At 37.0% G+C, this 26,680-nt stretch overlaps 1 protein-coding gene across 1 annotated transcript in view; it reads right to left on the minus strand.

Annotated features, from left to right (window-relative positions):
- The window catches only part of pde1ca (phosphodiesterase 1C, calmodulin-dependent a), a 203,123-nt gene that overhangs the window by 170,445 nt on the left and 5,998 nt on the right, over positions 1 to 26,680 (minus strand). Inside the window, exons 2-3 of the mRNA XM_056450599.1 lie at positions 13,706 to 13,756; positions 11,787 to 11,958 (exon numbers count right to left, since the gene is read on the minus strand). Of these exons, the coding sequence (XP_056306574.1) occupies positions 11,787 to 11,958; positions 13,706 to 13,756 (223 nt within the window). The remainder of the gene's footprint in view (positions 1 to 11,786; positions 11,959 to 13,705; positions 13,757 to 26,680) is intronic.

Raw genomic sequence — 26,680 nt, forward strand, 5'->3', positions numbered from 1 at the left:
TGTCCTGCTCAAGTCTGAATGCTGTTCACCAGCAGTCCGTTTCCCAGCATTCCTGTAAGATCCCCTTCAATCTCGCTTTCATTCACTCACTTCATTCTACTCAACAGGGCCGCGCTCAACTGGAAAATTAGGTTTCTCCACTAAAATGAGCTGCGCCTGCTACAGACCTATCAGAGAGCTCTGCTAAAAGAGAAACGATAATCGAAAGAAAACTGGAGGTGCGCGGGCCATTTGGGTGAGATGAGAATGGGGCGTCCACCGGTGTTGGCTCCCGCGAGCCCCGGCTAAAGATCGGAGGCGTGCAAAGGTCAACTCATCTATAAGTCAGGAGAAGCATCGGGGACAGATGATGTAAAGAGAGACAGACGCTCTCCTGAAACAATCCTGCTGCTTCTCGCACCTCAGACATAAATGAGTTCATTCAGAGGAGATGAACCTCAGCCTGCTGCGATACGCATGCATTTACTCCAGAGGAAAGAAGAGAGAGAGAACGGAGCCAGAAATGAATCCCAGCCAAATAGCATCATTAGGAAATAAAGATGCATAAATGCATGATTCACAAATATAAAAAGAAAACTGTCAAAACATTGCACTTAAACATTACTTAAATAAGTAGTTAATCTGTCAGTAGCTATGTTTCCATCAACGTAGGCTCATTCTGAAAACGTAGCCCTGTATACATTTCTGGAGAGGGTGGATTGTGTAGCCAGAGGTACGTATGGCTGCATTTCATCTTTAAAATGAACGCTACGGCACGGTATGATGTACCGTATGACGTCCTTTTTGCATCTGCCAGCTGACCGCTTACCACCGTATGGACGGCTTTTCCGCTGTTACCAGTTAGTACAGTGGCTCGCTGCGTACATTGACGGACTTGTGACATGGAGTGGAGTTGACCGAGATGACAGGTTCAACTCTGGTGAAGAACGGTTGCAAAAAGCAGGTAAGACAAAACAAAAGCCAAAAAATTAAATAAACATGTAAATAACAGGATGAGACCGTGGTAAAAACTTAAAATGTGGAAAAAATCCGACAGCTGCAAGGGCTTTTCTTTTCTGGATTGCTTTTGAAAACACTGTTGGTTGGGTTTAGGGAGGTAGGTGGGCGCTGGTCAATCGGTGCATTTGAAAACACTATTGGTTGGGTTTAGGGACGGAGGATGGTGCATCATTTGATCAGACAGTCAGTCAGTCAGTCAGTCAGTCAATCAACAGAGACCTATTAGACCAGTTTAGCCAATTATATTTCAACAACCCGGGTTGTCTTGACAGCGTATTTCATTCATTCAGTTAGGAAAGCACTCAAAGTATGCATCCGTCAAATGCGACCATAATGCAACCTCTGGTGGACAGAAGCAGACTCTGAAATGAGATGCAGATTCAGAGTTCAATATGAGGTGATTATTCATTAGCAAATAACATAAATATTACATGAACATTAGGTGAGCAGGTCACATTGTAACCCTGTGTCCTAACAACCTGTTACGTTATGAGATTTGTAGTGATGAGCAAGTTGGCTGTTTGCACCAGACGAAACACGACAGAAATTTAAATACAGCCATTCATAAGATCAGAATAGTGCACTTACTGCAATCCAACAATATGGTAAGGTTTATAATCAAATTAATACATATTAAACCTCTTTAACATTATTAAATGTAGATGCTGAATCACTGATATGTGTTGGCCTGCACAGACACAGATCTAAAGTTCAATTTCAAACGGTTTATTTTATTTTGAAGATCTGGGGTGAACAATCTGCTGCTGCTTTCAGTAGTTTGGCAATAAATGTCATGTAAAATGGCATTCAAAATCACATTATTAGCATTTAACACTGAATAAAGCACATGAGGTGTACCTGAGGTGATCCTTGTCAGTTTTCTGTTCAATCATCTGTTCAGCTGCAAGAAATAGAAGCCGTTTCTAAAATATAAATTTCAGGTGTTGGTTAGGACAAAAGCTTCAAAATATTCCTTTCATCACGTGTCGTGCTTTTATTTAGAACGCAGTTTAAATCAGCCTTTAGAGTCGATAGTCAAACATGCTCCTGTTTATGTTGTCAGTCTGGAAACCTGCGCTTGTATGTGTTTTGACCACTGAGTGTCAAACTTACATACAGCACCTTAAAAAAAAACTTATAATACACTAGCAATAAAAAAATAATAAACAATAAAAACATCTACAGTATATAGAAATCAGCTAAAAAATATGAGGAACACCACACAAATTCATACATTTAACCTTCAATATCAATAAAATTAAAAATGTCATATTTTTATAAAAGCAACCTACAGCACACTGAAAAATATAAATATTCATTCATTCATTCATTTTCTTTTTGGCTTAGTCCCTTTATTAATCTGGGGTCACCACAGTGGAATGAACTGCCAACTTATCCAGCACATGTTTTACACAGCGGATGCCCTCCAGCTGCAACCCATCACTGGGAAAAGACACCTATACACACTCAATCACACACATACACTACGGACAATTTAGCTTACCCAATTCACTTATACCACATGTCTTTGGACTGTGCGGGAAACCAGAGCACCCGGAGGAAACCCAAGTCAACATAGGGAAAATATGCAAACTCCACACAGAAATGCCAACTGACCCAGCCAGGGCTCGAACCAGCGACCTTCTTGCTGTGAAGTGAATTTGCTAACCACTGCGCCACCCAATCGCCTAAAAATAAATATAAATATGAAAATATAATCACTGGATTGACACATTTTTTAATGTAAGTGGTTACAATCAATTTATATGCGCTGAATTTAAACAAGCAAATTAAATTGTACATTAATAAACTTAATTTGTTCATTTAAATTCAGCCCTTATAATTTAACTTACCTTAAATTAGAAAAAAAAAATTGTAAAATTAAATCCAATGAATCATTTTTTTCAGTGTATTTTAAAGCCATAAAGAAATGTCCAGAGTGTTTGGTGTTCCTCGACAGGCTCTGTAAAGGTGAACCTGTCTGTATTAGTGTAAAAGTCACCTCTTAGTAAATTAGAATAATAAATGCAGCTGACACTTCAATCTGTGAGGGTCACACTGAATCAGTTCAACTCTTTAGTCACGCAGTTTTCAGATAAGACTAATAGAAGAGCAGTCCTGCCAATCTTAATGTCCTACGCTGGGGGGTGTGTGGGGGGGAGGGGGGATGTGTTAGAGCACAAACCTCGGCTTGATATAAGATCAGACTAGACCTGTCCAATCGCTCACTCAGAAGGTGGTGCACTGTGCACATACTCTTTGACCTTTTAAGTCCACACACACCAGCTCATCAATCTCATGCACACACATACTGTGCCAACACACAAGAACCCGCTCACAAAATTCAAGTGCTTCAGTGGAATGTTTTGCTCTTTACTAACCAAAAATTGTATTACTCTTTAAAAAAATATTAGAAATTCATTCAATCAATTTCTTTTCGGCTTAGTGCTTTTATTCATTAGAGGTCGCCACAGCAGAATGAACCGCCAACTTATCCAGCATTTGTTTTACGCAGCAAATGTGCTACCCACTGCGCTACCATGCTGCCCCATATTAGAAATGTTCATGCAATTTTTTTTTTATAAATAAAGCGGACACAACTGACAATCTTCCGGTAAGCAAGGTGCATCTTACCACAAGTCTGACTGAGTCAAAATTGCGTTGTTAAAAAAAAAAGATCTACATTATATATCTAGTATGCATTATATTATATATACAATAGTCAAAATATGAAGTGGATTATCACCTTTCATCAAATTTGTCCTAAAACTAAGCGAAGTTTATTTATAAATTAATTTTCGAAAGAATCATGTGCTTATGATTGTTCACAGCTGGTCCCGAATTAGCTCACGATTGATTGACCAATCAGATGATTCCTAACTCACTATAAATAACCAGAGTTTTCTTATCTCAGTATCTTCATCTTGAAGAACAGTCCCTCTACCCACCCCTTTTCCCCTCCTTTCCAGATGGGTGAAACGGCAGCCAAGTGATTAGCACTGTTGCCTCATAACAAGAATGTCTCTGGTTAAAGGGGTGGTCCACTACAATATCATATTTTTAACTTTAGTTAATGTGTAATGTAGCTCTGTGAACATAAACAGCATCTCTGAATGTAAGCCGCTCAAAGTTCAATGCAAAGGGAGACCTTGTTTTTTACAGAGTTAGCTTAGCAAAGCCTACAATGAACGAATTTTGGAGACTACAAAAAAAACTTCCAGGCCTGTGAGATCACAAACGTACTTTTACCGCGCACACACACTGAGCAGCTAAGGGGCGTGGCCAGAGGCACTGTAATGCTACAGCAGAGGGAGCTGAAATGCCATCCAAACGCTGCTATATTCACAGAGCTTCTTCTGTTACTGTATTTGGGCTTCCAAATGACACGACACAAAGACAGAAGTGCTGACAGTTCAATATTAATTATGTTCCATACATAGCAAGCATGAGTTGACTAAACACAGCTTCCAGAATCTCTCCCAGATCAGTGCTGGATTCAGTTAAAATCTTCTCAAAGAAGGAGCAGCTTCAACAAGCAGAAGCTGTAGCCTGTGAGTTTTTATTTGGTAAAATTGATCATGGCATCTAGCGTTAACAGTATGCTGTAGCAAAGACGTAAACAACGGGAAATGCTGTTTGGCACCGCTAACAATTTAGCTACAAATTCATATTTATCAGTCAAACTGCTGTAAACACAAACACACACACACATACACACATACACACACACACACACACACACACACACACACACACACACACACTCTTCACCAGCGCGTGCGTGTCTCTCTCTATAGGCAGCTTTTCCATGCGTTTTACATCTCAGATAATGAACTTGCAAAAGATATGTGAGCGATTCATATTACTTACACATGCATATTCTGAATATATGTGAAAGACGTTGTGTAACGCGTTGAGTTAAAAAAAAAAATACAGGAGAGCTCACCCAACTCGTGTAGCAGCAGAAAAATAAATCAAGGCTCACAAAGGTCGCATCCCACATCTTGTGCTTTATTCTTCTGTCAACAGCGTCACTGTATATTACTGAACAATAACTTAATCCGAGCAGCAGAGAAAAATGAAAATAAACATCGGTCCCGCGCACATGCACTTCTCACACACACGTCTACAGACAGTTCACACACACACAGTGGCGGTCTCTCTTAAAGGAGCCGCACCCCATTTTCACTCGTAACAGACACTTGTCAGATTTTATTTTAGAGAGCGAGCATGAGGTTGACTGACAGTTTACACAGCACAAAGCGCGTGCTTGTACGGGCGTGATGTGGAGCCGTTCTGCAAATCGCAGCACATTATAACAGTTGACCAATCAGAGCCTCTTGAGGGCGGGTCTTTCAGAGGAACTAGGAAATATTTTCATGTTAGCTGAGTAGCTGTTTATAATCAAAGTGAGATTTATGAAAAAATAACGTGATTTCCTTCAAGTGAAACATGAGCACACATTGCTTTGCATCTTATAAACACAACCAAGCCTTAAATTAAATTCTGGACCACCCCTTTAAAGTCCCTAATAAATCAGTCGACATTTCTGTACGGTTTGCTTGTTCTCCCCGTGCTTGTATGGGTTTTCCCCGGGTTCTCCGGTTTCCTCCCATAGTCCAAAAACACGCAACCTAAGTAAATTGAACTTATCAAATTGATACCATAGCCAATAAAGTGTACATCTCTCCTTAGCCATTTCTATATGTCATTAGCCAGAAATAAGTCAGGGGAATTCATCGAGATCTACCTGAGCTCAAACTTCCCTCTGGGTTCGAGGACCTCATAAGCTCAGAGCTCTCTCCCGGGACAGCATGCTAAACAAGCTTTATTATCAATCATCAGCTAGGTATGAACTCTTGAATGAATATTTATTTATTTTTTTATTTAAAATAATAAAATAAAATAACTTCAAAAATAAGGTCAATTATTTAATCAAACATTTTAAAATGACATTTTAAAGCACACCTTAGAAAATTACCAAATTAATAAATAAACACTGAATTAAAATTATCTAATAATATCACTAATTATAAAATTATTCAATTGAAATTAAAACATAAAGTAAGGTTCAAATAAAATGAATAAGAGAAAAGCACAAATGGCAGTTCATTCCGCTGTGGCGACCCCTGATAGATAAGGAAAATGAATGAAAATGCACAAAAAGCATGCACTTTAATCTAAAATGGAAGCTTAACCAAATAACAAAAAGCACAAAAATATACAAAAAGGCGGCAACAGTTATCATCAGTAGCCTAGTGCCTGGTGCGTTGACACATAGCATGCCGATCCTTCCCCAATCTCTGCTCCCCAAACTTTTCTGTCTGTAAATATCTACTGTGCTATCAATAAAAGTGAAAACCCCTAGAAAAAATTATACAAATGTAAAAAAAGAAAAGAAAAGGAAAATAAAGGAGGCAACACCAACGCTCAAAAAATATTAATTGACAAAAAACTGCCCTTGTGGTTTATGTTATGTCGGTAAGACGAGTAGACATTTAAAACTTGCATTTCTGAACATCAGTTTGCTATTAGACATCATGATCCAAAAAGTTTTGTTTTTGTTCTGTTTTTTGTGTGTGTGCGTGCGTGCGTGCGTGTGTGTGTGTGTCTTATTCTTCTGGAGCTTTAGTGTTGTCACCGTTTTGTATTTTTTTGTCAACTAAAACTATTCCAAAATCCAAAATGTGATTTGAAAACCAGACTACTTTGTTTTTATTTGTTCTTTTTTTGAACTGGGCACGTATCTTCCTAATTGTATGTTTTGATAATTTTTTACAAAATACTGTACATTCATTGTTGCTGTCTCTCTGATGAAGGGTTAAATTCCCTCTATGGGACATCTGATGACATGGAGGCGGGCTTTTGGCACGCACATTCTACTCTCCCATCATGCCATGTTGAAAACAGTTACTTCTCAGCTGGAAGAGGAAACACTCTCACCTGCAGCCCATCACCCGACCGGCCAAATGTGCCTTCCTGAGCGCCCCAAAGTGCACAATAACACACTAATAGAACATTAAGGATTCACTGGAGCACAGTTTTTACGGTGGATATTTATAGCAGACGGTGCCTGTTGCTGACGTCAGGACTAAAGCCATGCGGTTCTCCCCCTCCCTGCCTCTCACAGGGTGATTAATGAGGAGCTGCTCGCTATACGGAGCATCACAGTCCACTGGAGTCTCCCTTTTTAACACAGCCGGTCGCACCGGCAGACAGCTGAGTCCAAACATCACGCACTTTCATCATTCATTTATCTGTCATTGCCTATCAGAAGGCCGCGACCATAGGATTTATGTGTCTGACGTCCAAGTGAAATCCATTGTGGATACACTGGTATTGGTATGGATTAGGATGGTTTACACTATGGTATTGCCATGGGAGCAGGGTTTATGGCGTTAAAAATCATGAACAAAAAAAATGTATTCTTCTTACAAACAAATAATACTGTGTTTTTTTCGGGTTGCTTAAGTATTTTTTTTTTCATTTTAAAACTGCTTGTTCAACCACGTCATCTAGTTGACTGTGCACATCATTAAATAGCCCCTATTATGCATTAAAAAAAGGTCAAATTGGTTTTGGATGCATGCATGCAAGGTTAAAAAACACTTTCATTGTCTTATAATATTCATTAATTTTAACCTAATTATCCCAACGACTCCCGTATGATTCGTTCAGCATTTCATTTGTTCCCAAACCCCTCCTTAGCACGATGCTAACCTGGGCCGATTGGTCCAATGACCCAGTCTTTTGCGATTGGTCAACTACTGTACGTTCAGTGTGAGACAGAGAGAAATGCCCAACACGGCTTATCAACATTGTTGAAGTAGTCAGAGTGCAGAGTGTATGTGTGAGCCCAATGCAGGAATGCATTAAAGCAAAGCAGTTTAACACCAACATATTGCTCTATTCTTAACCATGACACACATAAGTATTAATTAACACAGTGTCAAAAGCTGAAGCCTGACCGCCACAGGTGTGTAGGAACTGCCGATAGTGGTCATAGCCATGGAAGAGGATCGCGAAGAGGATCGCGAGCTTACAAATGCATTTAAATCCATAAACAAAGCTGCATGCGCTGCGTTTTCAACGTGGTTTTAGACGCAATATGAGAACATAAAGAGTTAACCAGATAGAGTACAAGCAATGTGGATCAGTTACAAGTAATAAAACACAATTAAATACATAATTTGCAAGCTAGAGAAAGTAAGGAGGCAACCATTTTAATCACACTTAAGTTACTTACACTTAGGAGGAACTGGTCCATGAACTATATACTGTAAAGTTCCTGTCAAACTCTGACAAAGTCCCATACATCAAGTCTTTTCCAATCCTTCCTTTAACAAATGGCCGACAACTGCCTCATTGTAAGCGGGTAGATTGCTGAAGCACTCATTAGAAAAATGACGAAAACACAGCACAAGGCTGGGGCTATAATGCTGAGGTATTTTTGCAAAAATAAACTTCAACCACTGACTCTTCACAGCCTCATCTTTGGGTTGGGTAAATAGTTGGGTAAATAACACTAAATTTCCCTCACACTTCAGAGCACAGCATCTTCGCAACTTGATTCAACCGAGATCTGCTACAGTGTTTGTCTTCTTTTTCTTTCTACAGTGCTTGTGTTTGGCTTGAGTTCCGCATCAACGTCACACCGCTAAAGATTCGTACTAAGACAATTCATTTGAACCACTCTGAGTCGACTCTTTTATAGATGAATCGATAGTTTTAAACATGGTGCACTTTCAGATTTAAACCTTAGCTGGATATTTCACTTCACTTAGAGCTGTGTTACACAGTACAGAAGGTCATTTTCAAAAACCCATATCTTTAAGAGCTGTTTCTCGTTCTCTTGAACACGTTGTGATTGCTTTGGTACATGCAACTGATTATGTACATTTACCAGCGGTTTGCTCAAAATGTTGCTCAAACTTGATTATATAGTTATACGTGCACAAGGTTGCCAGGTTCAGGTCAATATCAGCTCAAAACCCTCCCAAAAGGAATTAATAATAGCCCAATTTTTTCATTTGTCCAATCATAGTCAACTGCAGGATGAGTTTTACAATATATTCTCATTTTGCATTGACAGTATAAATGTTCTCTTCGATCAATAAGTATCAATATAAATAATTGATTTACAATACTGCATTTCAACAATAATGGCAATTACCATGGTTAGTTTGCTAACTTACATGATGGACATGAACATTTTCTTCTTTGTTTTGAGAAATGCACATACTTCTTTGGTACATTTCTCAAATCATCATTCACGAGCTCACATTTATAGCTATTTTGAATGAATAAAATATGCATATTTGCCACGCTATCCTAGAAGAGGGCTCTAAAGTCAGAAAGACACCCTAACTTGTGTTTTTACCCTTTCAGGAGGGTGAGAGAAAGATCGGGATCAGAGCACAGTGTCTAGCCTTATTATTGTACAGTATAGACAATATGGTGATGTCATGAGGCCCATGAACATTTCCTGCATGTTGTCAAAATATTTCATAACTGTAACAAGAGGAAATTTAATCATAAATTCACATTAAACAGCTATCCCAACATTATTTATCAATATGTAGACCTTTTGCATTCTCAGAAGCTATGGAAATTAAAAACGTAAAACAGGAAACACGTAAGAACCATTGTTATTGTTTACATGCGTTAAAATGGCCTATAGCATACAACAAAATCGTAAACATATGTAAAGCAAAAGTTTGTGTGGGCAAAGCGTTGACCATCATACACTTTAAAGCACCAGACTGAGAAGAATTTCTCTATGGGAAGTGAATATGGGGCTACAGCTGGTGAATAAGTGTAGTATTTTGATTGGTTGTGTTTGGAAAAGGAAAGCAAGTCACTTCCAGTTAGATTTCTGTATTTTAGGTAGAGAATTGTGTGTAGTGTTTTGAGAAAAAAGTGTTTAAAAAAGAGTCCAAGGCTGAAATATTTCATGAGACAAAAGTCTTGTCATCAATCCCAGTTGTAAGAGCAGCAAATAATAACTTGACTTCTAATTGATCATTTAGAAAAGTGGCAGAAGGTAGATTTTTCTGATGAATCATCTGTTGAACTGCATCCCAATCATCACAAATACAGCAAAAGACCTATTGGAACTCGCATGGACCCAAGATTCTCACAGAAATCAGTTTGGTGAAGGAAAAAATAATCATGGTATGGAGTTACATTCAGTAGAGAGATCTGCAGAGTGGATGGCAACATCAACAGCCTGAGGTGTCAAGATGTTTGTGCTGCCCATTACATTACAAACCACAGGAGAGGGCAAATTCTTTAGCACAATAGGTCTCCTTCTCATACTTCAGCCTCCACATCAAAGTTCCTGAAAGCAAAGAAGGTCAAGGTGCTCCAGGATTGGCCAGCCCAGTCACCAGACATGAATATTATTGAGCATTTCTGGGGTAAGATGAAGGAGGAGGCATTGAAGATGAATCCAAAGAATCTTGATGACCTCTGGGAGTCCTGCAAGAACGCTTTCTTTGTCATTCTAGTTGACTTTATTAATAAGTGATTTGAGTCATTGCAGAGATGTATGGATGCAGTCTGCCAAGCTCATGGGAGTCATATTAATTCATTTTCCACTGCAGCATGACTTTATATTCTATACTGTACATTATTTCTGTTAAGTGATAAGACTTTTGCCTAAGCAAAGTCAGACCTTATTGTACTAATTATATAATTAAAACTTCAGGCATGATCATATTTTAAGGTAAAATAATTTATTTTTTATTTCTGTTAAGTGACAAGACTTTTGCCTACGCAAAGTCAGACCTTACTGTCCTAATAAAATAATTAAAAATCAAAGCATGATCATATTTTATTAAGCTAAAATAAGTGTAATCTAGAACCTGTATCCTGTATCCAGAATCTGTAACCTTTGCCTTTCATATAAGCCACTTCTGATACCAAATGATCAACTAGAAGTCAAGATATTATTTGTTGTTCCTAAAACTTGAATAGGCAACAAGACTTTTGTCAGGTATGGTTTGGTGGATTAGGTGTGTAGTTTCACATTATGAGTGAGAGGTTTCAGAAATTGTGTGAAAGGATTGTATGTAAGCAGTTGGAAAAAACTGTAAACTGATAGAAGAAATGAATATTAGAACTGACACTTGAGTAGAAGAACTGATAGTAGAACAATTTATTATCCTTGTCAAAACATCTGCTCATGTTAATCCCAAAATTGGTGTATAAAACATCACTTAATATTTGTAAAGTAACTGAGAGAAAAATGTAATATATGACTATGCAAACTGGAGTGAATAAAATATTAGTATAGCCAAGAAATACTTCCTTAAGGATTGATGCACATATTTCATCTTGTAAGTTTAATAAAATTGTGGGATGCTTTAAGTAACAAGTTCCTAGCAAGGTTTTAATAGGTTCTCTTGTGCAAACTATAAGCTTTATTATTAGAGCTGGAACCTTCAATTTTTACAGTGTGGCCCTTTACTGTCTAGTAGATGCCAACTTTGGTCAAAAACAGGAGTGATGGTTTGACATTTAAGCTCCTAAATAAATTAATAGTAATATGTAGGCCTGCCAGCTGTGCTTATGGGTGAAAAACACACATACTGTACAAAGCACTCTATAAAGCATAATAACTGCATAATTCCTGGTAACTGAGCATGTCCATTCACTCAGTTTGGCTCTACCAAGGAAAAGCTCAACAAATGATGCAGAGCTAGAAATAACTGATCAAGAGAAAATACGGGCCCTCACTGATTGATCAGTTCAGAGATGTAAGTGACGTGTGATTCCCTCCAAACCTGATGGCAGTCTTCTCCATGGCATCAGGACTGTCGACCGTGGGCAGGTCATCAGCTAGAATCTCCTCCGGGCTCCGTGGGTCAATCAGGATGCCCCGCTTGTCCTTGTCCTTGTCCTTGATCCCAATGCCTGCTGTGATGGCGTTCCACAAAGCATTCTGAGACTTGGAACCTGATCCAACAATCAGAGATCAAAAGATCAGAGGGGTGTAAATGACAGAAGGAAAGACTGGAAAATAAAAGAGAGCGAGAAAGAGGGAGAGAGAGAGAGAGAGAGAGACAAAGAGAAACACTTCTGCCAATGTACAGCTGAGCAGTGAAGGTTTAGCTGGTTAGAGAGATAGATAGATAGATAGATAGATAGATAGATAGATAGATAGATAGATAGATAGATAGATAGATAGATAGATAGATAGATAGATAGATAGATAGATAGATAGATAGATAGATAGATAGATAGATAGATAGATAGATAGATAGATACAGTAGATAGTTCGAACATTGTATTCTGAAGGCGGTATCATATATCAGGATGATAATGCACCAATACATTTAGCAAGACTTGTGGCAGAGTGGTTTGATGAACACAAAAGTGAAGTTGAACATCTTCCATGGCCTGCACAGTCACCAGATTTAAATATTATTGAGCCACTTTGGGCTGTTTTGGAGAAGCGAGTCAGGAAACTGAGCTGGCCACTATTCTGCAAGAAGAATGGCTCAAAATCCCACTGGCCACTGTGCAGGACTTGTATTTGTCATTCCCAAATTGAATTGATGAATTGATAGATGGATGGATGGATGAATAGATAGATAGATACATGTAGATAGATAGATAGATAGATAGATAGATAGATAGATAGATAGATAGACGGACGGACGGACGGACGGACGGACGGACGGACGGACGGACGGACGGACGGACGGACGGACGGACGGACGGACGGACGGACGGACGGACGGACGGACGGACGGACGGACGGACGGACGGACGGACGGACGGACGGACGGACGGATGGATGGATGGATGGATGGATGGATGGATGGAGGGATGGATGGATGGATGGATGGATGGATGGATGGATGGATAGATGGATGGGTGGATGGGTGGATGGGTGGATGGATGGATGGATGGATGGGTGACAGAAAAAGCAACACACAGATAGAACAATTAACAAGAATTACATCAATTAAATAGACAAATAGAAAAACAAAACTGACAAATAAATTGACAGAACGATAGATAAAATAATAGAATGACAGATAGAATGATACAATGATAGATAAGTAGGCAGACAGATGGACGAACTGATAAAACAAATCAATGGATTACTGAATATTATGAATGGAAAATGTAATTCATGGATGGATGAAGGATGAAATAGATTGGATGGATGGATGGATGGATGGATGGATGGATGGATGGATGGATGTGATATGTATGGTGGATAAAAAGAAGTGAAGGACGTGCAGACAGACAGACAGACAGACAGACAGACAGACAGACAGACAGAGAGAGAGAGAGATAGATAGATAGATAGATAGATAGATAGATAGATAGATAGATAGATAGATAGATAGATAGATAGATAGATAGATAGATAGATAGATAGATAGATAGATATAGATAGATAGATAGATAGATAGATAGATAGATAGATAGATAGATAGATAGATAGATAGATAGATAGATAGATAGATAGATAGATAGATAGATAGATAGATAGATAGATAGACAGATAGTTCTAACAGGTCTCACTGCAGTTTTTACAGATCTGTGTGTTCAACAACCGGAGACAGTGAACTTTACTGTGTCTCTCTTTCCTGTTTCCTCACAGCAGGAAACAACTTTAAAGTAAAAGTGAAGTCAACAGCTCCAATCAGTTAACGCTGATCACGTGTTTGATTAGGCATATACTCACGTGCAAAGCGTGCTAGAGGTCTGGAGCTGCTCTCTCCGGCTTCATTCGCCACTGTGCAGAGAAGGAACAAAACACATTCTGAGTGATGGCCCTTTCTTACAAAAATCACAATGACTCACCACCACCAGAAATCTGTTTTCTTCACCACAATTCTCAAGTTTGTATTCAAGCCACATCTGCACTACTGGACAAAAGTCTTGTCGTCTATCCAAGTTTTAGAAAGAACAAATAATAACTTGACTTCTAGTTGATCATTTGGTATCAGAAGTGGCTTATATGAAGGCAAAGTCCTCTAGATTATGCTTATTTTACCAAAAATAAAATATGATCATGCCTGAAATTTTAATTATTTAATTAGGACAGTAAGGTCTGACTTTGCTTAGACAAAAGTCTTGTCACTTAACAGAAATAATGAACAGTATAGAATATAAAGTCATGCTGCAGTTGGAAAAGAATTAACATTGTGTATGACTCCCATGAGCTTGGAGGACTGCATCCACACACCTCTGCAATGACTCAAATCACTTATTAATAAAGTCATCTGGAATGGCAAAGAAAGCGTTCTTGCATGACTCACTGAGTTCCTCAAGATTCTTTGGATTCATCTTCAATGCCTCCTCCTTCATCTTACCACAGACATGCTCAATAATGTTCATTTCTGGTGACTGGGCCGGCCAATCCTCGAACACTTTTACCTTCTTTGCTTTCAGGAACTTTGATGTGGAGTCTAAAGTATGAGAAGGAGCGCTATCCTGCTGAAGAATTTACCCTCTCCTGTGGTTTGTAATGTAATGGGCAGCACAAATGTCTTGATACCTCAGGCTTTTGATGCTGCTGTCAGCTCTGCAGATCTCTCGCACGCCCCCATACTGAATGTAACCCCAAAACATGATTTTTCCTTCACCAAACTTGACTGATTTCTGTGAGAATCTTGGGTCCATGAGGGTTCCAATAGGTCTTCTGCAGTATTTGTGATTGGGATGCAGTTCAACATGATTAACTGGAAAAGTCTACCTTCTCTCACTTTTCTAAATGATCAACTATTGGTCAAGTTGTTATTTGTTGCTCTTACAACTGGGAATCGACAACAAGACTCTTGTCCGGTAGTGTGCATTCTTAAGGTTCTTGGGCATATTTACAATTTTTCTGTTTTACCTTAAAATCAATTTTCTAATTGATGCTGTGCATTTCATCACCTATATACTATATAACTGCAGGTTAATTGTGTTTATAATACCGTTAACTGTTAACACCTATTCATTAGTTAATTACTTAAAGTTCTTAGTAACTAATAAATTTATGGTAACTAATAACGTTAACTTTCCCGAGTTTGACTGTAATGCAATAATGTGCACCTTTTGTAAAGCTGCTTTGAAACAATAATTGTTGTGAAAAGTTTGTATAAAAGTTTATACAAATAAACTTGAACTGAATTTAATTAAATGAAGTATGAGTACACAATACATTCCACTCACAGCGCTGTTTTCATTAGTCATCAGGAAAGTCTAATATGTCTAATGTCATTCAGTGTAATAATAGTTTATTATTTTATAGTTTAAAGCTAAAACAAAAATCTTGTCAGGAACATTTAGAACAAGAAACATATTGGTGACATATTACAGTATTTTACAGACGCTAGGACGCATTTCTCATTCAAAATGCACTACAAGTACCAAAACACTTGATTCAGGTCTCAAATAAACTCATTCTTCCAGAACACTAGCAAAGGTTGACAGCCGACAAACAAACATTGTCACCCACAAAACAATGACCTAAAAAACACTAACAACATGAAGCATTACACAATGTTTTCTTGTCTAAAATAAGTTCACATCTCTGTTTATAATTGCAATATATATTGTTTTTAACTGCAATATATATTACAGGAATGAATCAGACATGATGTAGAATTTGTCAATATTTTATGTCGCTTTATTTATTAATTTATTTTTCTTTTTTTGCACTAAGTAACTCCAAAATACAAGAATTTGTATACACACCATCCACTGATACAGATACATTAGTAATGCTTATCTGGCTGGTTAAACTGCATTTTAAGATTTGAAATATGTTTCAGTAAAATATTGCTGTTGACTTTTGCTCTTATTCAGTTCTGCATTATGTTATTGTTTTGAACATATGTTTAACAGTTTTGAAAACAGCCTGTAAGCATGTGCAAAATGTCCTGTACATACAAAGATTTTTGGCAGTTGTGTCTGAGTGAGAAAAGAATTCTTGAAATTTGAGAGATGTAGTCACTGAATGCATTTTGTACCAAAACAATAACTGATCCTCAGTTTAGCCCACATAGACTTCTGTTGTGCTCACTGTGTGAAGAGTTTTGCAAAAGTGTCCTAAGTATTGAGAAATGTGTCCTAGCGTCTGTAAAAAACTGTAAAATATGCTATTTAAAGATCAACAGTATACTGTCATATACAATTTTACATTATTTGCTATAACAACTCTTTACAGCATACTTTGCCACAACTCTACATGCCTTACAGTAGGTTTTACCCATTTGTCTGCATTAAGTAATTCGAAATCAAATAAATTTAGTTACATCACTTATTATGTTAGCCAATATGATGTAAGAAGTAACCTTTAAGTGAGAATAAGTACAATTTTTAACATATGGTGAATGACGATGGATCATTATTTCACCCATATCTTCATATATTAGCCTTACAAATGACCTGAAACATTAGACTCTATCAATTATTATGTTTTATACTAACAATAAAAAGCACATTTGCACATTTAAATGGTTCCTAACATCAAAAAGGGACATCAAAACATCTGTTAACAATTACAAACTTACATTAAACCTAATGGAAAACATTTAAAATCTGAAGTAATTTCGTAACATTTGGTTCACAGACAAAAACATTGAAGGCCACAGATTACAAACAACGTTACCACAGTCTCTACGTTCTCTAACGTTATAAATCCTTTTCTGGTTTAAGCGCTGTCATCTGAAGTGTGTTTTTTGGAGTTACACTAAGAGTTTCTGCTGAAAAAGCTTTATTTTAATCTCCTTGTTTCATGATTCTGAGCAATAAAACTGTCAAACAGCCTGAGGATGAAGCAGCATGAGGTCAAAGACGCGTCACGCTGCTCTGTTGTTTACATTAGCAAAGCGCGCCGCTGTGAAAACTGAACAAACAGCGCCATCTGCAGGACACTTTACGACAATGAAATAATAATTAATATTAAAGAGATAGTTCAGCCATAAATGAAAATTCTGTAATGGATTGTACCTTTCTCTTCATCTTCTTTTGTGCGTGTGTCTGTTGAACACAAAAAGTTTGCAGAAAACCTGTAACCATTGACTTACATTGTGTTTGTTTTATCTACTATGGAAGTCAGAGGTTGGATGTTTCCAACATTCTTCACAATATCTTGCTTTCAACAGAACAAAAAATAAATAAACAAATAAAAAAATCCAACTCGTTTTAGTTTAAGTAAAGGGTGAGTAAATGATGACAGAATTGTCATTTTTGGGTGAACTGTCCCTTTAAGACTGGTTTTGTAGTCCAGGGTCAGATATTTATTTATTAGGTTAGGTTAATTCATTCATACATTCATTTTCTTTTCGGCTTAGTCCCTTTATTAATCTGGGGTCGCCACAACAGAATGAACCACCGAGATGTCCTTCCAGCTGCAGTCCATCACTGGGAAACACCTATACATTTCCACTCACACTCATACTACAGCCAATTTAGCTTATTCAGTTCATCTATAGCGCATGTGGATTGGACTTTGAGGGAAACTGGAGCACCAGGAGGAAACCCGCAAAAACAAGAGGAGAACAAGCAAACTCCACACAGAAATGCCAACTGACCCAGCCGGGACTCGAACCAGCGACCTTTTTGCTGTGACAGTACTAACTACTTAAATTTAAGGATTTCTTTTTGCAACTGTTTGTTAAGTTTATATTTTCAACTAATTTTGCATTTGTTTTCACAATTTGCTACTATATTTTCATTTGTTTTATTAGCCATTTTAATGATTTAATAAAAAAGTTAAAGATGAAATGAAAATGTTTTTCATCTTTTTTTCATCAATTGATTAATTTTTGTCATTGTTATTTGTTTTTTTTTTACTGCAACTTTAATTGTGGTTTTAATGTTTATTTATTTCAAGCCAGTATTTTATTCCATCAACTTAAATTTGAGGTTTTTTTTTTTCAACATTGTTTAATTTATAGTTTTGAACAAATTTTGCATTAGTTTTCAAAAATTTGTTAATATTATTTTTATTATTCTGATTTATTAAATTTTTTTTAGGTTTTCATTTGTTTCATTATCTTTTTAATGCTTAAGTTAATTGTGTTAATGTTTGTTTTGTATTTTTTTTTATAATTATTTATATCAGTGTTAGTTGCCATGGCAACATTTCTAGCTTGTATAATGTCTCTCATCACCTCTTTATTCATTCATTCATTCATTCATTCATTCATTCATTCATTCATTTTCCTTCAGCTTAGTCCCTTTATTCATCAGGGGTCGCCACAGCAGAATAAACCATTAATTATTCAACCAAATGTTTTACGCAGCGGATGCCCTCCCAGCTGCAACCCAGTATGGGGAAACATCCATACACACTCATTCACACTCACAAACTAAGGCCAATTAAGTTTATTCAATTCACCTTTAGCGCATGTCTTTGGACTTTTGGGGGAGGGGGGTTGGGCAGGAGGGGTAATGTTTTGGTAACACTTTATTTTGATGGTCACTATTGCACATTTTGTTGACTAAAAGTTGCTTTGCAACTACATGTCAATTACTTCTCAATTGAGTATTAGACTGTCTGTTTAATATCTGTTGATACTGCTCCTTCAACAGACATTTAACTGACTATAAGAAACTTTGCAAGTACATGTCAACTTATATTAACCATAACCCTAACCTAACATTATACTTATATTCTAATGAGAATTAGTTAGCATGTCGATGTAATATACAGTTGAAGTCAGAATTATTAGCCCCCTTTGTGAATAGTTTTTTTCTTTTTTAAATAGTTCCCAAATTATGTTCAACAAAGCAAGGAAATGTTCACAGTATGTTTAATAAAAGCAGTTAAATTTTTTTAAAAAACATTTTAAGGTCAATTTTAAGGTTTTAAGGTCAATATTATTAGCCCCTTTAAGCTATATTTTTTCTGATAATCTACAGAACAAACCATCGTTATACAATAACTCACTACTTACTTCTATTTTATATATATATATATATATATTTATTATCTGTTTTTTGTCCTGTCTCTGTTATTCTGTTATCCTGTTGCACTGTAGAAGCTCTGTCATGAAAACAAATTCCTCGTATGTGTGAACATACCTGGCAATAAAGCTCTTTCTGATTCTGATTCTAATTACCCTAACCTGCCTAGTTAACTTAATTAACCTAGTTAAGTCTTTAAATGTCACTTTAATCAGTATAGAAGTGTCTTGAAAAATATCTAGTCAAATATTATTTACTCTTATCATGACAAAGATAAAATAATTCAGTTATTAGAAATGAGTTATTCAAACTATTATGTTTAGAAATGTGTTGGAAAAAAATCTTTTCTCCCTTAAACAGAAATTAGGAGGGAAAAAAAACAGGGGGGCTAATAATTCAGGGTGCTTCAACTATAACTTAAATTCAACATAATGTGTTAAAGGGACCATCAAAATAAAGTGATACCAATGTTTTTCATCTATTTAATTGATTTGTTTGTCATAGTTAATATTAATCGCTAATTGTGTTAATGTTTATTTTGTAGTTTTTTAATACTACTAATTTTATCTCTGTGTTAGTTGCCATGGCAACATTTCTAGCCAGTTTAATGTCTCTCATCTCCTCTTTAATAAAAATGAAAGTTTCTTTTTTTGTTTGTTTGGTAAATGTTTTTCATCCATTTCATTCATTCATTCATTTTCTTTTCAGCTTATGCCGAGTTCAGACTCCATGATTTTAGTCCCGATTTTGACTCGCCGACAGGTTTTGAGAAATCGCAGACAAATGCCTGAAATCACAGGCAAATTGGTGCTCGTTCATGTGAATAACAATCACACAGTGTGAACTATCAAAGACACGATCTAAGAGAATCGCCAATGAGTCGCCGATGCCTGTGAGATATTGGGCATGCTAAACATCTGGAGCTGTCGGCGATTCAAATCATGCCGTGTGAAATGAGTTCTGATTGAAAATAACATCAGCGATCGCCTACAGCCAATGAGAGAGCAGCATCCACTAGTGTGGGTACCTGCAGGTCAGCGGGAGGTTGAGGGAGAAGTTAAAAGCGCATTTTCAGTTTACTTGGACCCAAGAAATGGAAGAAAATCTAGTGTAAATTTGGCAGAAGCACCCGTGTATGTTTAACATATCATCTGAGCAATATCACAACCGGGTCAAAAATTCAAAAGTTGCAAGCTTTCAAAAAGGCAGGTGAGTAAATTAAGTAGATTTTCTACCCCACTAAAGGCTTCTTTCTCATTATGTAGTTAATAAAAAAAGATATACGATGTGGCCTCGCATTGTTTCCACCTCATTTCTCACATGTGTTTGGTTGTGAGAGGTAGTTTGGACAAAGTTGTCAGTGATTCTTCCTATTGTAAAGTCATGCAGTGTGAAGCCCCCTGTCGCGATCCATCTAGCAGTGTAAACAAAGCAGCGACGAAACGTTTCAATTTCTTGTCACTGTCAATTTGTCTCATGAAAGTACAAAAAGAAAGACATGAGAAATGTGAAAGAGAGAGAATCACACAGGTGAATGATGGGCTGAAGCCAGGTGGAGGCTGTTCAGTGGGGACTGGCGGTCTGCAGGGGGCTTACAGGTAATGAGAGGGAAATCAGAGAGAAGCCTTTAGCACAGTCAGAGAGTTTGTCAGGCCTCAGAGTCAGAGCTCAGGAGAGAAAGAAAGACTCTTCATTAGTGATAATGACTCCCGCTGGGCAGCTCACACTACACCTTTAATGTGCTGACGACAGAAAGACCTCCCCTGGCAGATCACCAGCGAAGACCACCTTTTTCCATTTAGTTCCTTGATATTATTATTATTATTATTCATGTTCATTATTGCAAATAAATCGTGCATTTAGCATTCATTCATTCATTCATTTTCTTTTTGGGTAAGTCCCTTTATTAATCAGGGGTCGCCACAGCGGAATGAACCACCAACTTTTCCAGCACATGTTTTACGCAGCAGATGCCCTTCCAGCTGCAACCCATCACTGGGAAACATCCATAAACACTATACTGCCAATTTAGCTTACCCAATTCACCTATAGTGAATGTCCTTTGACTTCGGGGAAAACCGGAGCACCCGGAAGAAACCCACACCAACACAGGGAGAACATACAAACTCCACACAGAAATGCCAACTGACCCAGCGACCTTCTTGCTGTGAGGCAACACGCTACCCATTGCGCCACCGTGCCGCCTGCATTTAGCTTTATTATATTTTCTGATCATTCTGTTACATTTATTAATTTTTTAATTACTTATATAATATTATATATAAGTTATCATATAAAATTATATAATATTATTATATACTTATATAATAAAGGTATATAATAATCTTAAAATATAAGAAAACAATAAAAATATAAAACATAAAAATATGTAAATGTCTATGTAAATGTTCTGATGTTCTTTATTTTGTAGTAATAACAATAATAATAATAATAATAATAATAATAATAATAATAATAATAATAATAAAAAAATAAATTACATATTATGTTTGTTTATTATTAAGAATTAATTTCCCCCTAATTTATTATTAATAATAATAACAAAAGTAATATAATTATATTAAGATATAATACAACAACAAATTCATAACATAAAAACCTATGTATTTATGCATATGCATTATTATTATTATTATTATTATTATCAAAAACAATATATTTTTATTATTATTATTGTGGTTGTTGTTGCAAAAGTAATTGTGAATGCATGTATTTAGTTTTATGATAAAAAATATTAGATCGTAATAAATATTTTCTGATCATTCTGTTACTTGTACTTATTATTAATTACTTATTAATATTACAAATTACAAAAATAAGCAAAATTGTATATATTGTTATTCAATAATTATTATTAATATTAATATTATTATTATAATTTTTAATAAATTACAAATTATGTTTGTTTAATAATAGGAATCAATTTCCCCCATTTCATTATTATTTATTTATTTATTCATTCATTTTCATTCTTAGGTCACCACAGCAGAATGAACCGCCAACTTATCCAGCACATGTTTTACTCAGCGGATGTCCTTCCAGCTGCAACCCATCTCTGGGAAACATCCATACACACTCATTCACACTCACACACTACGGACAATTTAGCCTACCCAATTCACCTATACCACATGTCTTTGGACTGAGGGGAAAACCGGAGCACCTGGAGGAAACCCACGCGAACACTGGGAGAACATGCAAACTCCACACAGAAACGCCAACTGACCAAGCCGAAGCTCGAACCAGCGACCTTCTTGCTGTGAGGTGACAGAACTACCTACTGCGCCACCGCGTCGCCCTTATTATTATTATTATTATTATTATTAATAATAATGATAATAATAATAATAATAATAATAATAAAGTATAAAATAATTTTTAAATATGAGAAAACAATAAAAATATAAAACATAAATGATAAATAATATGTAAATGTCTATGTATATGTTCTGAGGTTCCTTATTTTCATAATAATAACAATAATAATAATACTAATACAAATAAAAATAAATAGAAATTCATGTTTGTTTATTAAGAATTAGTTTCCCCCTAATTTTTTATTATTAATAGTAACAAAAGTAATATAATAATATCAAAATATAATCCAATAAAAACATAACAAAAACTTTAAAAACCTATATATATATATATATATATATATATATATATATATATATATATATATATATATATATAAATTATTATTATTATTACTATCAAAAACAATATAGTATTATTATTATAGTTATTATTATTATTATTATTATTATTATTATTATTATTATTATTATCGTCATCATCATCAAAAACAATTAAAAAACAATATACAATTGGGTTTCCACAAACTTCACACTAGACACACCAGTCTCAACAGGTGTTCAAATGAAACTCTGTTTGACATCCTGCCCACACACACACACACACACAGACACACGCACACACACACACACACACACACACACACACACACACACACGCACACACACGCACGCACACACACACACACACACACACACACACACACACTCACATGCACACACGCACACACGCACACACACACACACACAGCTCTATGGGGAAAGCATGGGTTGGGGTTGTTTGTCAGGCACAGGCCAGAATCAGTAGGTTGTGACATCACATCCTGCCTCTGCTGGTCACCATGGAGACGGTAATCGCAGATGCAGCATGGGAGATCCACTGGAGAAAACCCTCATCAGGGTTTAACAGCGTGACTGTTTGTGTGAGCCTCGCTTTAATGATAAACACAGGGTCCCGAGAGAATTCATCCCATCAAACAGAATTAATCCGGCAGGTTACAAGTCACAAAAGGACACTCGATGTGCACGTCACACTGTTTTTCATCCGATACCTTATATTTAAAGGGGACAATCGTGAAAATCTGAGCTTTTCTGTGTTTAAGTGGTATAACCGGGTCACTAGTGCACAAAAACATTCACTGTTCAGATTTCACTCACATAGTCACGGTTCATGCTTAATAGAATACAACAGAATAGACTGTATTGTCTTTGCATACGGGAGTACAACAAACTGATTCAGAAGCAGTGTCCATAAATATGAAAGAGAAACTAGAAAATGAGTAATTATAGATCAAAAAAGTGATTTAAACATACAAAAAATAAAACAGCTTGAGCCGTACAGTAGGATATTTCAATGAAAACTAAATTATATAGTTATTGAAGCTAAGCAGGGCTGCGCCTGGTCAGTACCTGGATGGGAGACCACATGGGAAAGCTAGGTTGCTGCCGGAAGTGGTGTTAGTAAGGGCACTCAACTTGCTGTCTGTGTGGGTCCTAATGCCCTAGTAAATTGACGGGGACTCTATACTGCTCAGTGAGCGCCGTCTTTTGGATGAGATGTTAAACCGAGGTTCTGACTCTCTTGAGTCATTAAAAATCCCAGAATGTCCATCAGAAAAAAGTAGGGGTTTAACTCCAGTATTCTGGCCAAATTTGCCCACTGCCCTCTGTCCATCATAGCCTCCTAACCATCCTCATACCATATTGGCTTCATCACTCGGTCTCCTCTCCACCAATCAGCTGGTTTGTGGTGTGCGGTCTGGAGCAATATGGCTGCCATCACGCCATCCAGGTGGATGCTGCACACTGGTGGTTGATAAGGAGATTCCCCCCAATGTGTGAAGCGCTTTGAGTGTCCAGAAAAGAGCTATATAAATGTAAAGAATTATTACTATTATTATCATCATCATCATCATTTTCATTTGCTTATCTGGGGCTGGGTCGCGGGGGCAGCAGTCTTAGGAGAGAACTCCAGACTTCCCTCTCCCCAGACACTTCCTCCAGCTCCTCCAAGGGGATCCCCAGGCATTCCCAGGCCAGCCAAGAGACATAGTCCCTCCAGCGTGTCCTGAGTCTCCTCTGAGGCCTACTCCCAGTGGGGCATGCCTGGAACACCTCCCAAGGTAGGCGTCCTGGAGGCATCTGAAACAGCCACCTCAGCTGACTTCTCGTGATGTGGAGGAGCAGCGGCTCTACTCCGAGCTCCTCCTGGGTGACAGAGCTCCTCATCCTGTCTATAAGGGTGTGCCCTGCTACCCTACGAAGGAAACTCATTTCAGTCGCTTGTATCCGAGATCTTGTCCTTTCGGTCATGACCCAAAGCTCATGACCATAGGTGAGAGTAGGAACATAGATTGACCGGTAAATCGAGAGGTTTGCCTTTTCGCTCAGCTCCTTCTTTACCACAACGGCCCGGTACATCGACCGCGTTACTGCTGCTGCTGCACCGATCCACCTGTCAATCTTACTCTCTATTATTCTTATTATTCATATTATTCATATTATTGTTATTATTATTATTATCTTTTATATTTAAGTGAAATATCAAATTCTCTGTCAAACAAGCAGAATTTCTGACATCTAATCAATAGTTAAATAGAAAGGTATTGTGCTTATATATTATTAATTCATTTATTCATTTTGCTTCGGCTTAGTCCCTTATTTAGGGTTCATACACATTTTTATTACTAAAATTCCAAGACTTCCAAGTAAATTTTCATGATCTAACGTTTCATGCAATGTCTACATATGCGTGGTAAAAGAAAAACAATGCATGTTCAAATTTATTACAGCATATCGTAAAACATGCAGCAATCTATTTAATTTCAATTTATATTTATATCTATGTAAAACTGATTTAGATAATGCTTACACCGCACTAATTATGGGAGAGTATGTGATTGGCCAAGGAAAGAATAGAAGCCAAGACAACTAACCCATGGTTTCCGCTACATTCATTCTTCCATGACGGGGCCCCACACCAAAATTCATCCCGCCACGGCTACATTTCAGCTTCTCATTCAAAACATTCAGTCATTTTTTTAAAATAGCGGGTTATAATCGCAGCAAAATCTATTAAAGGTATGTGAATTGTAACAGAGTGAACTTTTCTGTAACTGTAGTAGTGCTGTGCGTTATTTATTTAACCCTTTAAGATAACATGCAGACTGACTGACAGGTGCATGATGTGTCAGGCCAGCAAACACGACGTAGCTTTCAGTTAGGATGAACACAGTTTCCATAATTATACGTTATAGATTAAGGTCAATGGCTCTGCATTCAACAAAGACTTTATCTTGCTGGAGTTTATAGATGCTTCACTTTACTTCGGGACGCTTTAACGCTGCTCTGTAGGTCTATTGGAAACATTCATAAATATTCCTAGCAAATCTAATAAATGTTGTAGACATACTAAATACATAAGCGCACTAAATTACACTTTAGCAGTGTTTATTTGAGAGAAAATCTGTGCTTGAGCAGCGTATATTTGAGGGCGTGCAAGAAGTTTTGTGCACGAACAGAGGAAATCGGCATGCAAGCAAAGAGATTTGCATGCTCATATTACATAAATGCGATCTCAACTTGATATTGTGCTCACGATATTTGTCGATCTGTGTAAAAGACCTGCTGACACAGCTGGAAAAATCCTAGAGCAAACACTGCAACCTATATTCAAGAATACAGATATTTTTTTCCATGATTTTTTGAAAACTTTGTGGGTTTTCCTGCTTTTCCAAAACTTTTTCCAGGCCTGGAAAATGCCATGTGAAAATTCCATGACTTTTCCAGGTTTTTCATGACCGTGTGAACCCTGCTTATTTTATCAGGGGTCACCATAGCAGAATGAACTGCCGCTTATATATTCATTTATATCTCGCGGTCTCCAAAAGCATCCGCGGGACTACGTTTTCAGAATGAGCCTGGGTTGAAAATTGGAATGTTTATTGTTTATTTACATGTTAATTTAAAAAAAAAAACTATAAAACCACTAGGAACACATTAAAAATGTTTTCCATATTGTCCCAACTTTTTCTGATTTGGGGTTGTAATAGCTCAATAGGAGTCTTACAAACTTTTCCCAACTTTTTAACACTCTTTGAGTCTTTGAAGTGGTCATTTTGAAGCCAAGATTTAAACTGTCCCGGCATGTTAGCATTACAGTCTGGTGACTGCATTGTTGATGATTGTGAGAGGAATAAAATGAAGCTGAAACATAGCCTAACCATAACAATAGCTGACATGTAATTACATAAATATAAATATACCCACAGTACATGCGACATATATCTAAAATTTTGTGAAAATTGACATTTCTATATGAATTTGACAGGATGGTTGTGCTATGAGCAGGTTGAAGACCAAGCAAGAGCTCCAGGTACTCCTCCGCACTAAAAGGTTATGTCCACCCCTGTGTGTGT

This window comes from Danio aesculapii, chromosome 24 (genome assembly GCF_903798145.1).
Source record: "Danio aesculapii chromosome 24, fDanAes4.1, whole genome shotgun sequence".
Classification (NCBI taxonomy): domain Eukaryota; kingdom Metazoa; phylum Chordata; class Actinopteri; order Cypriniformes; family Danionidae; genus Danio; species Danio aesculapii.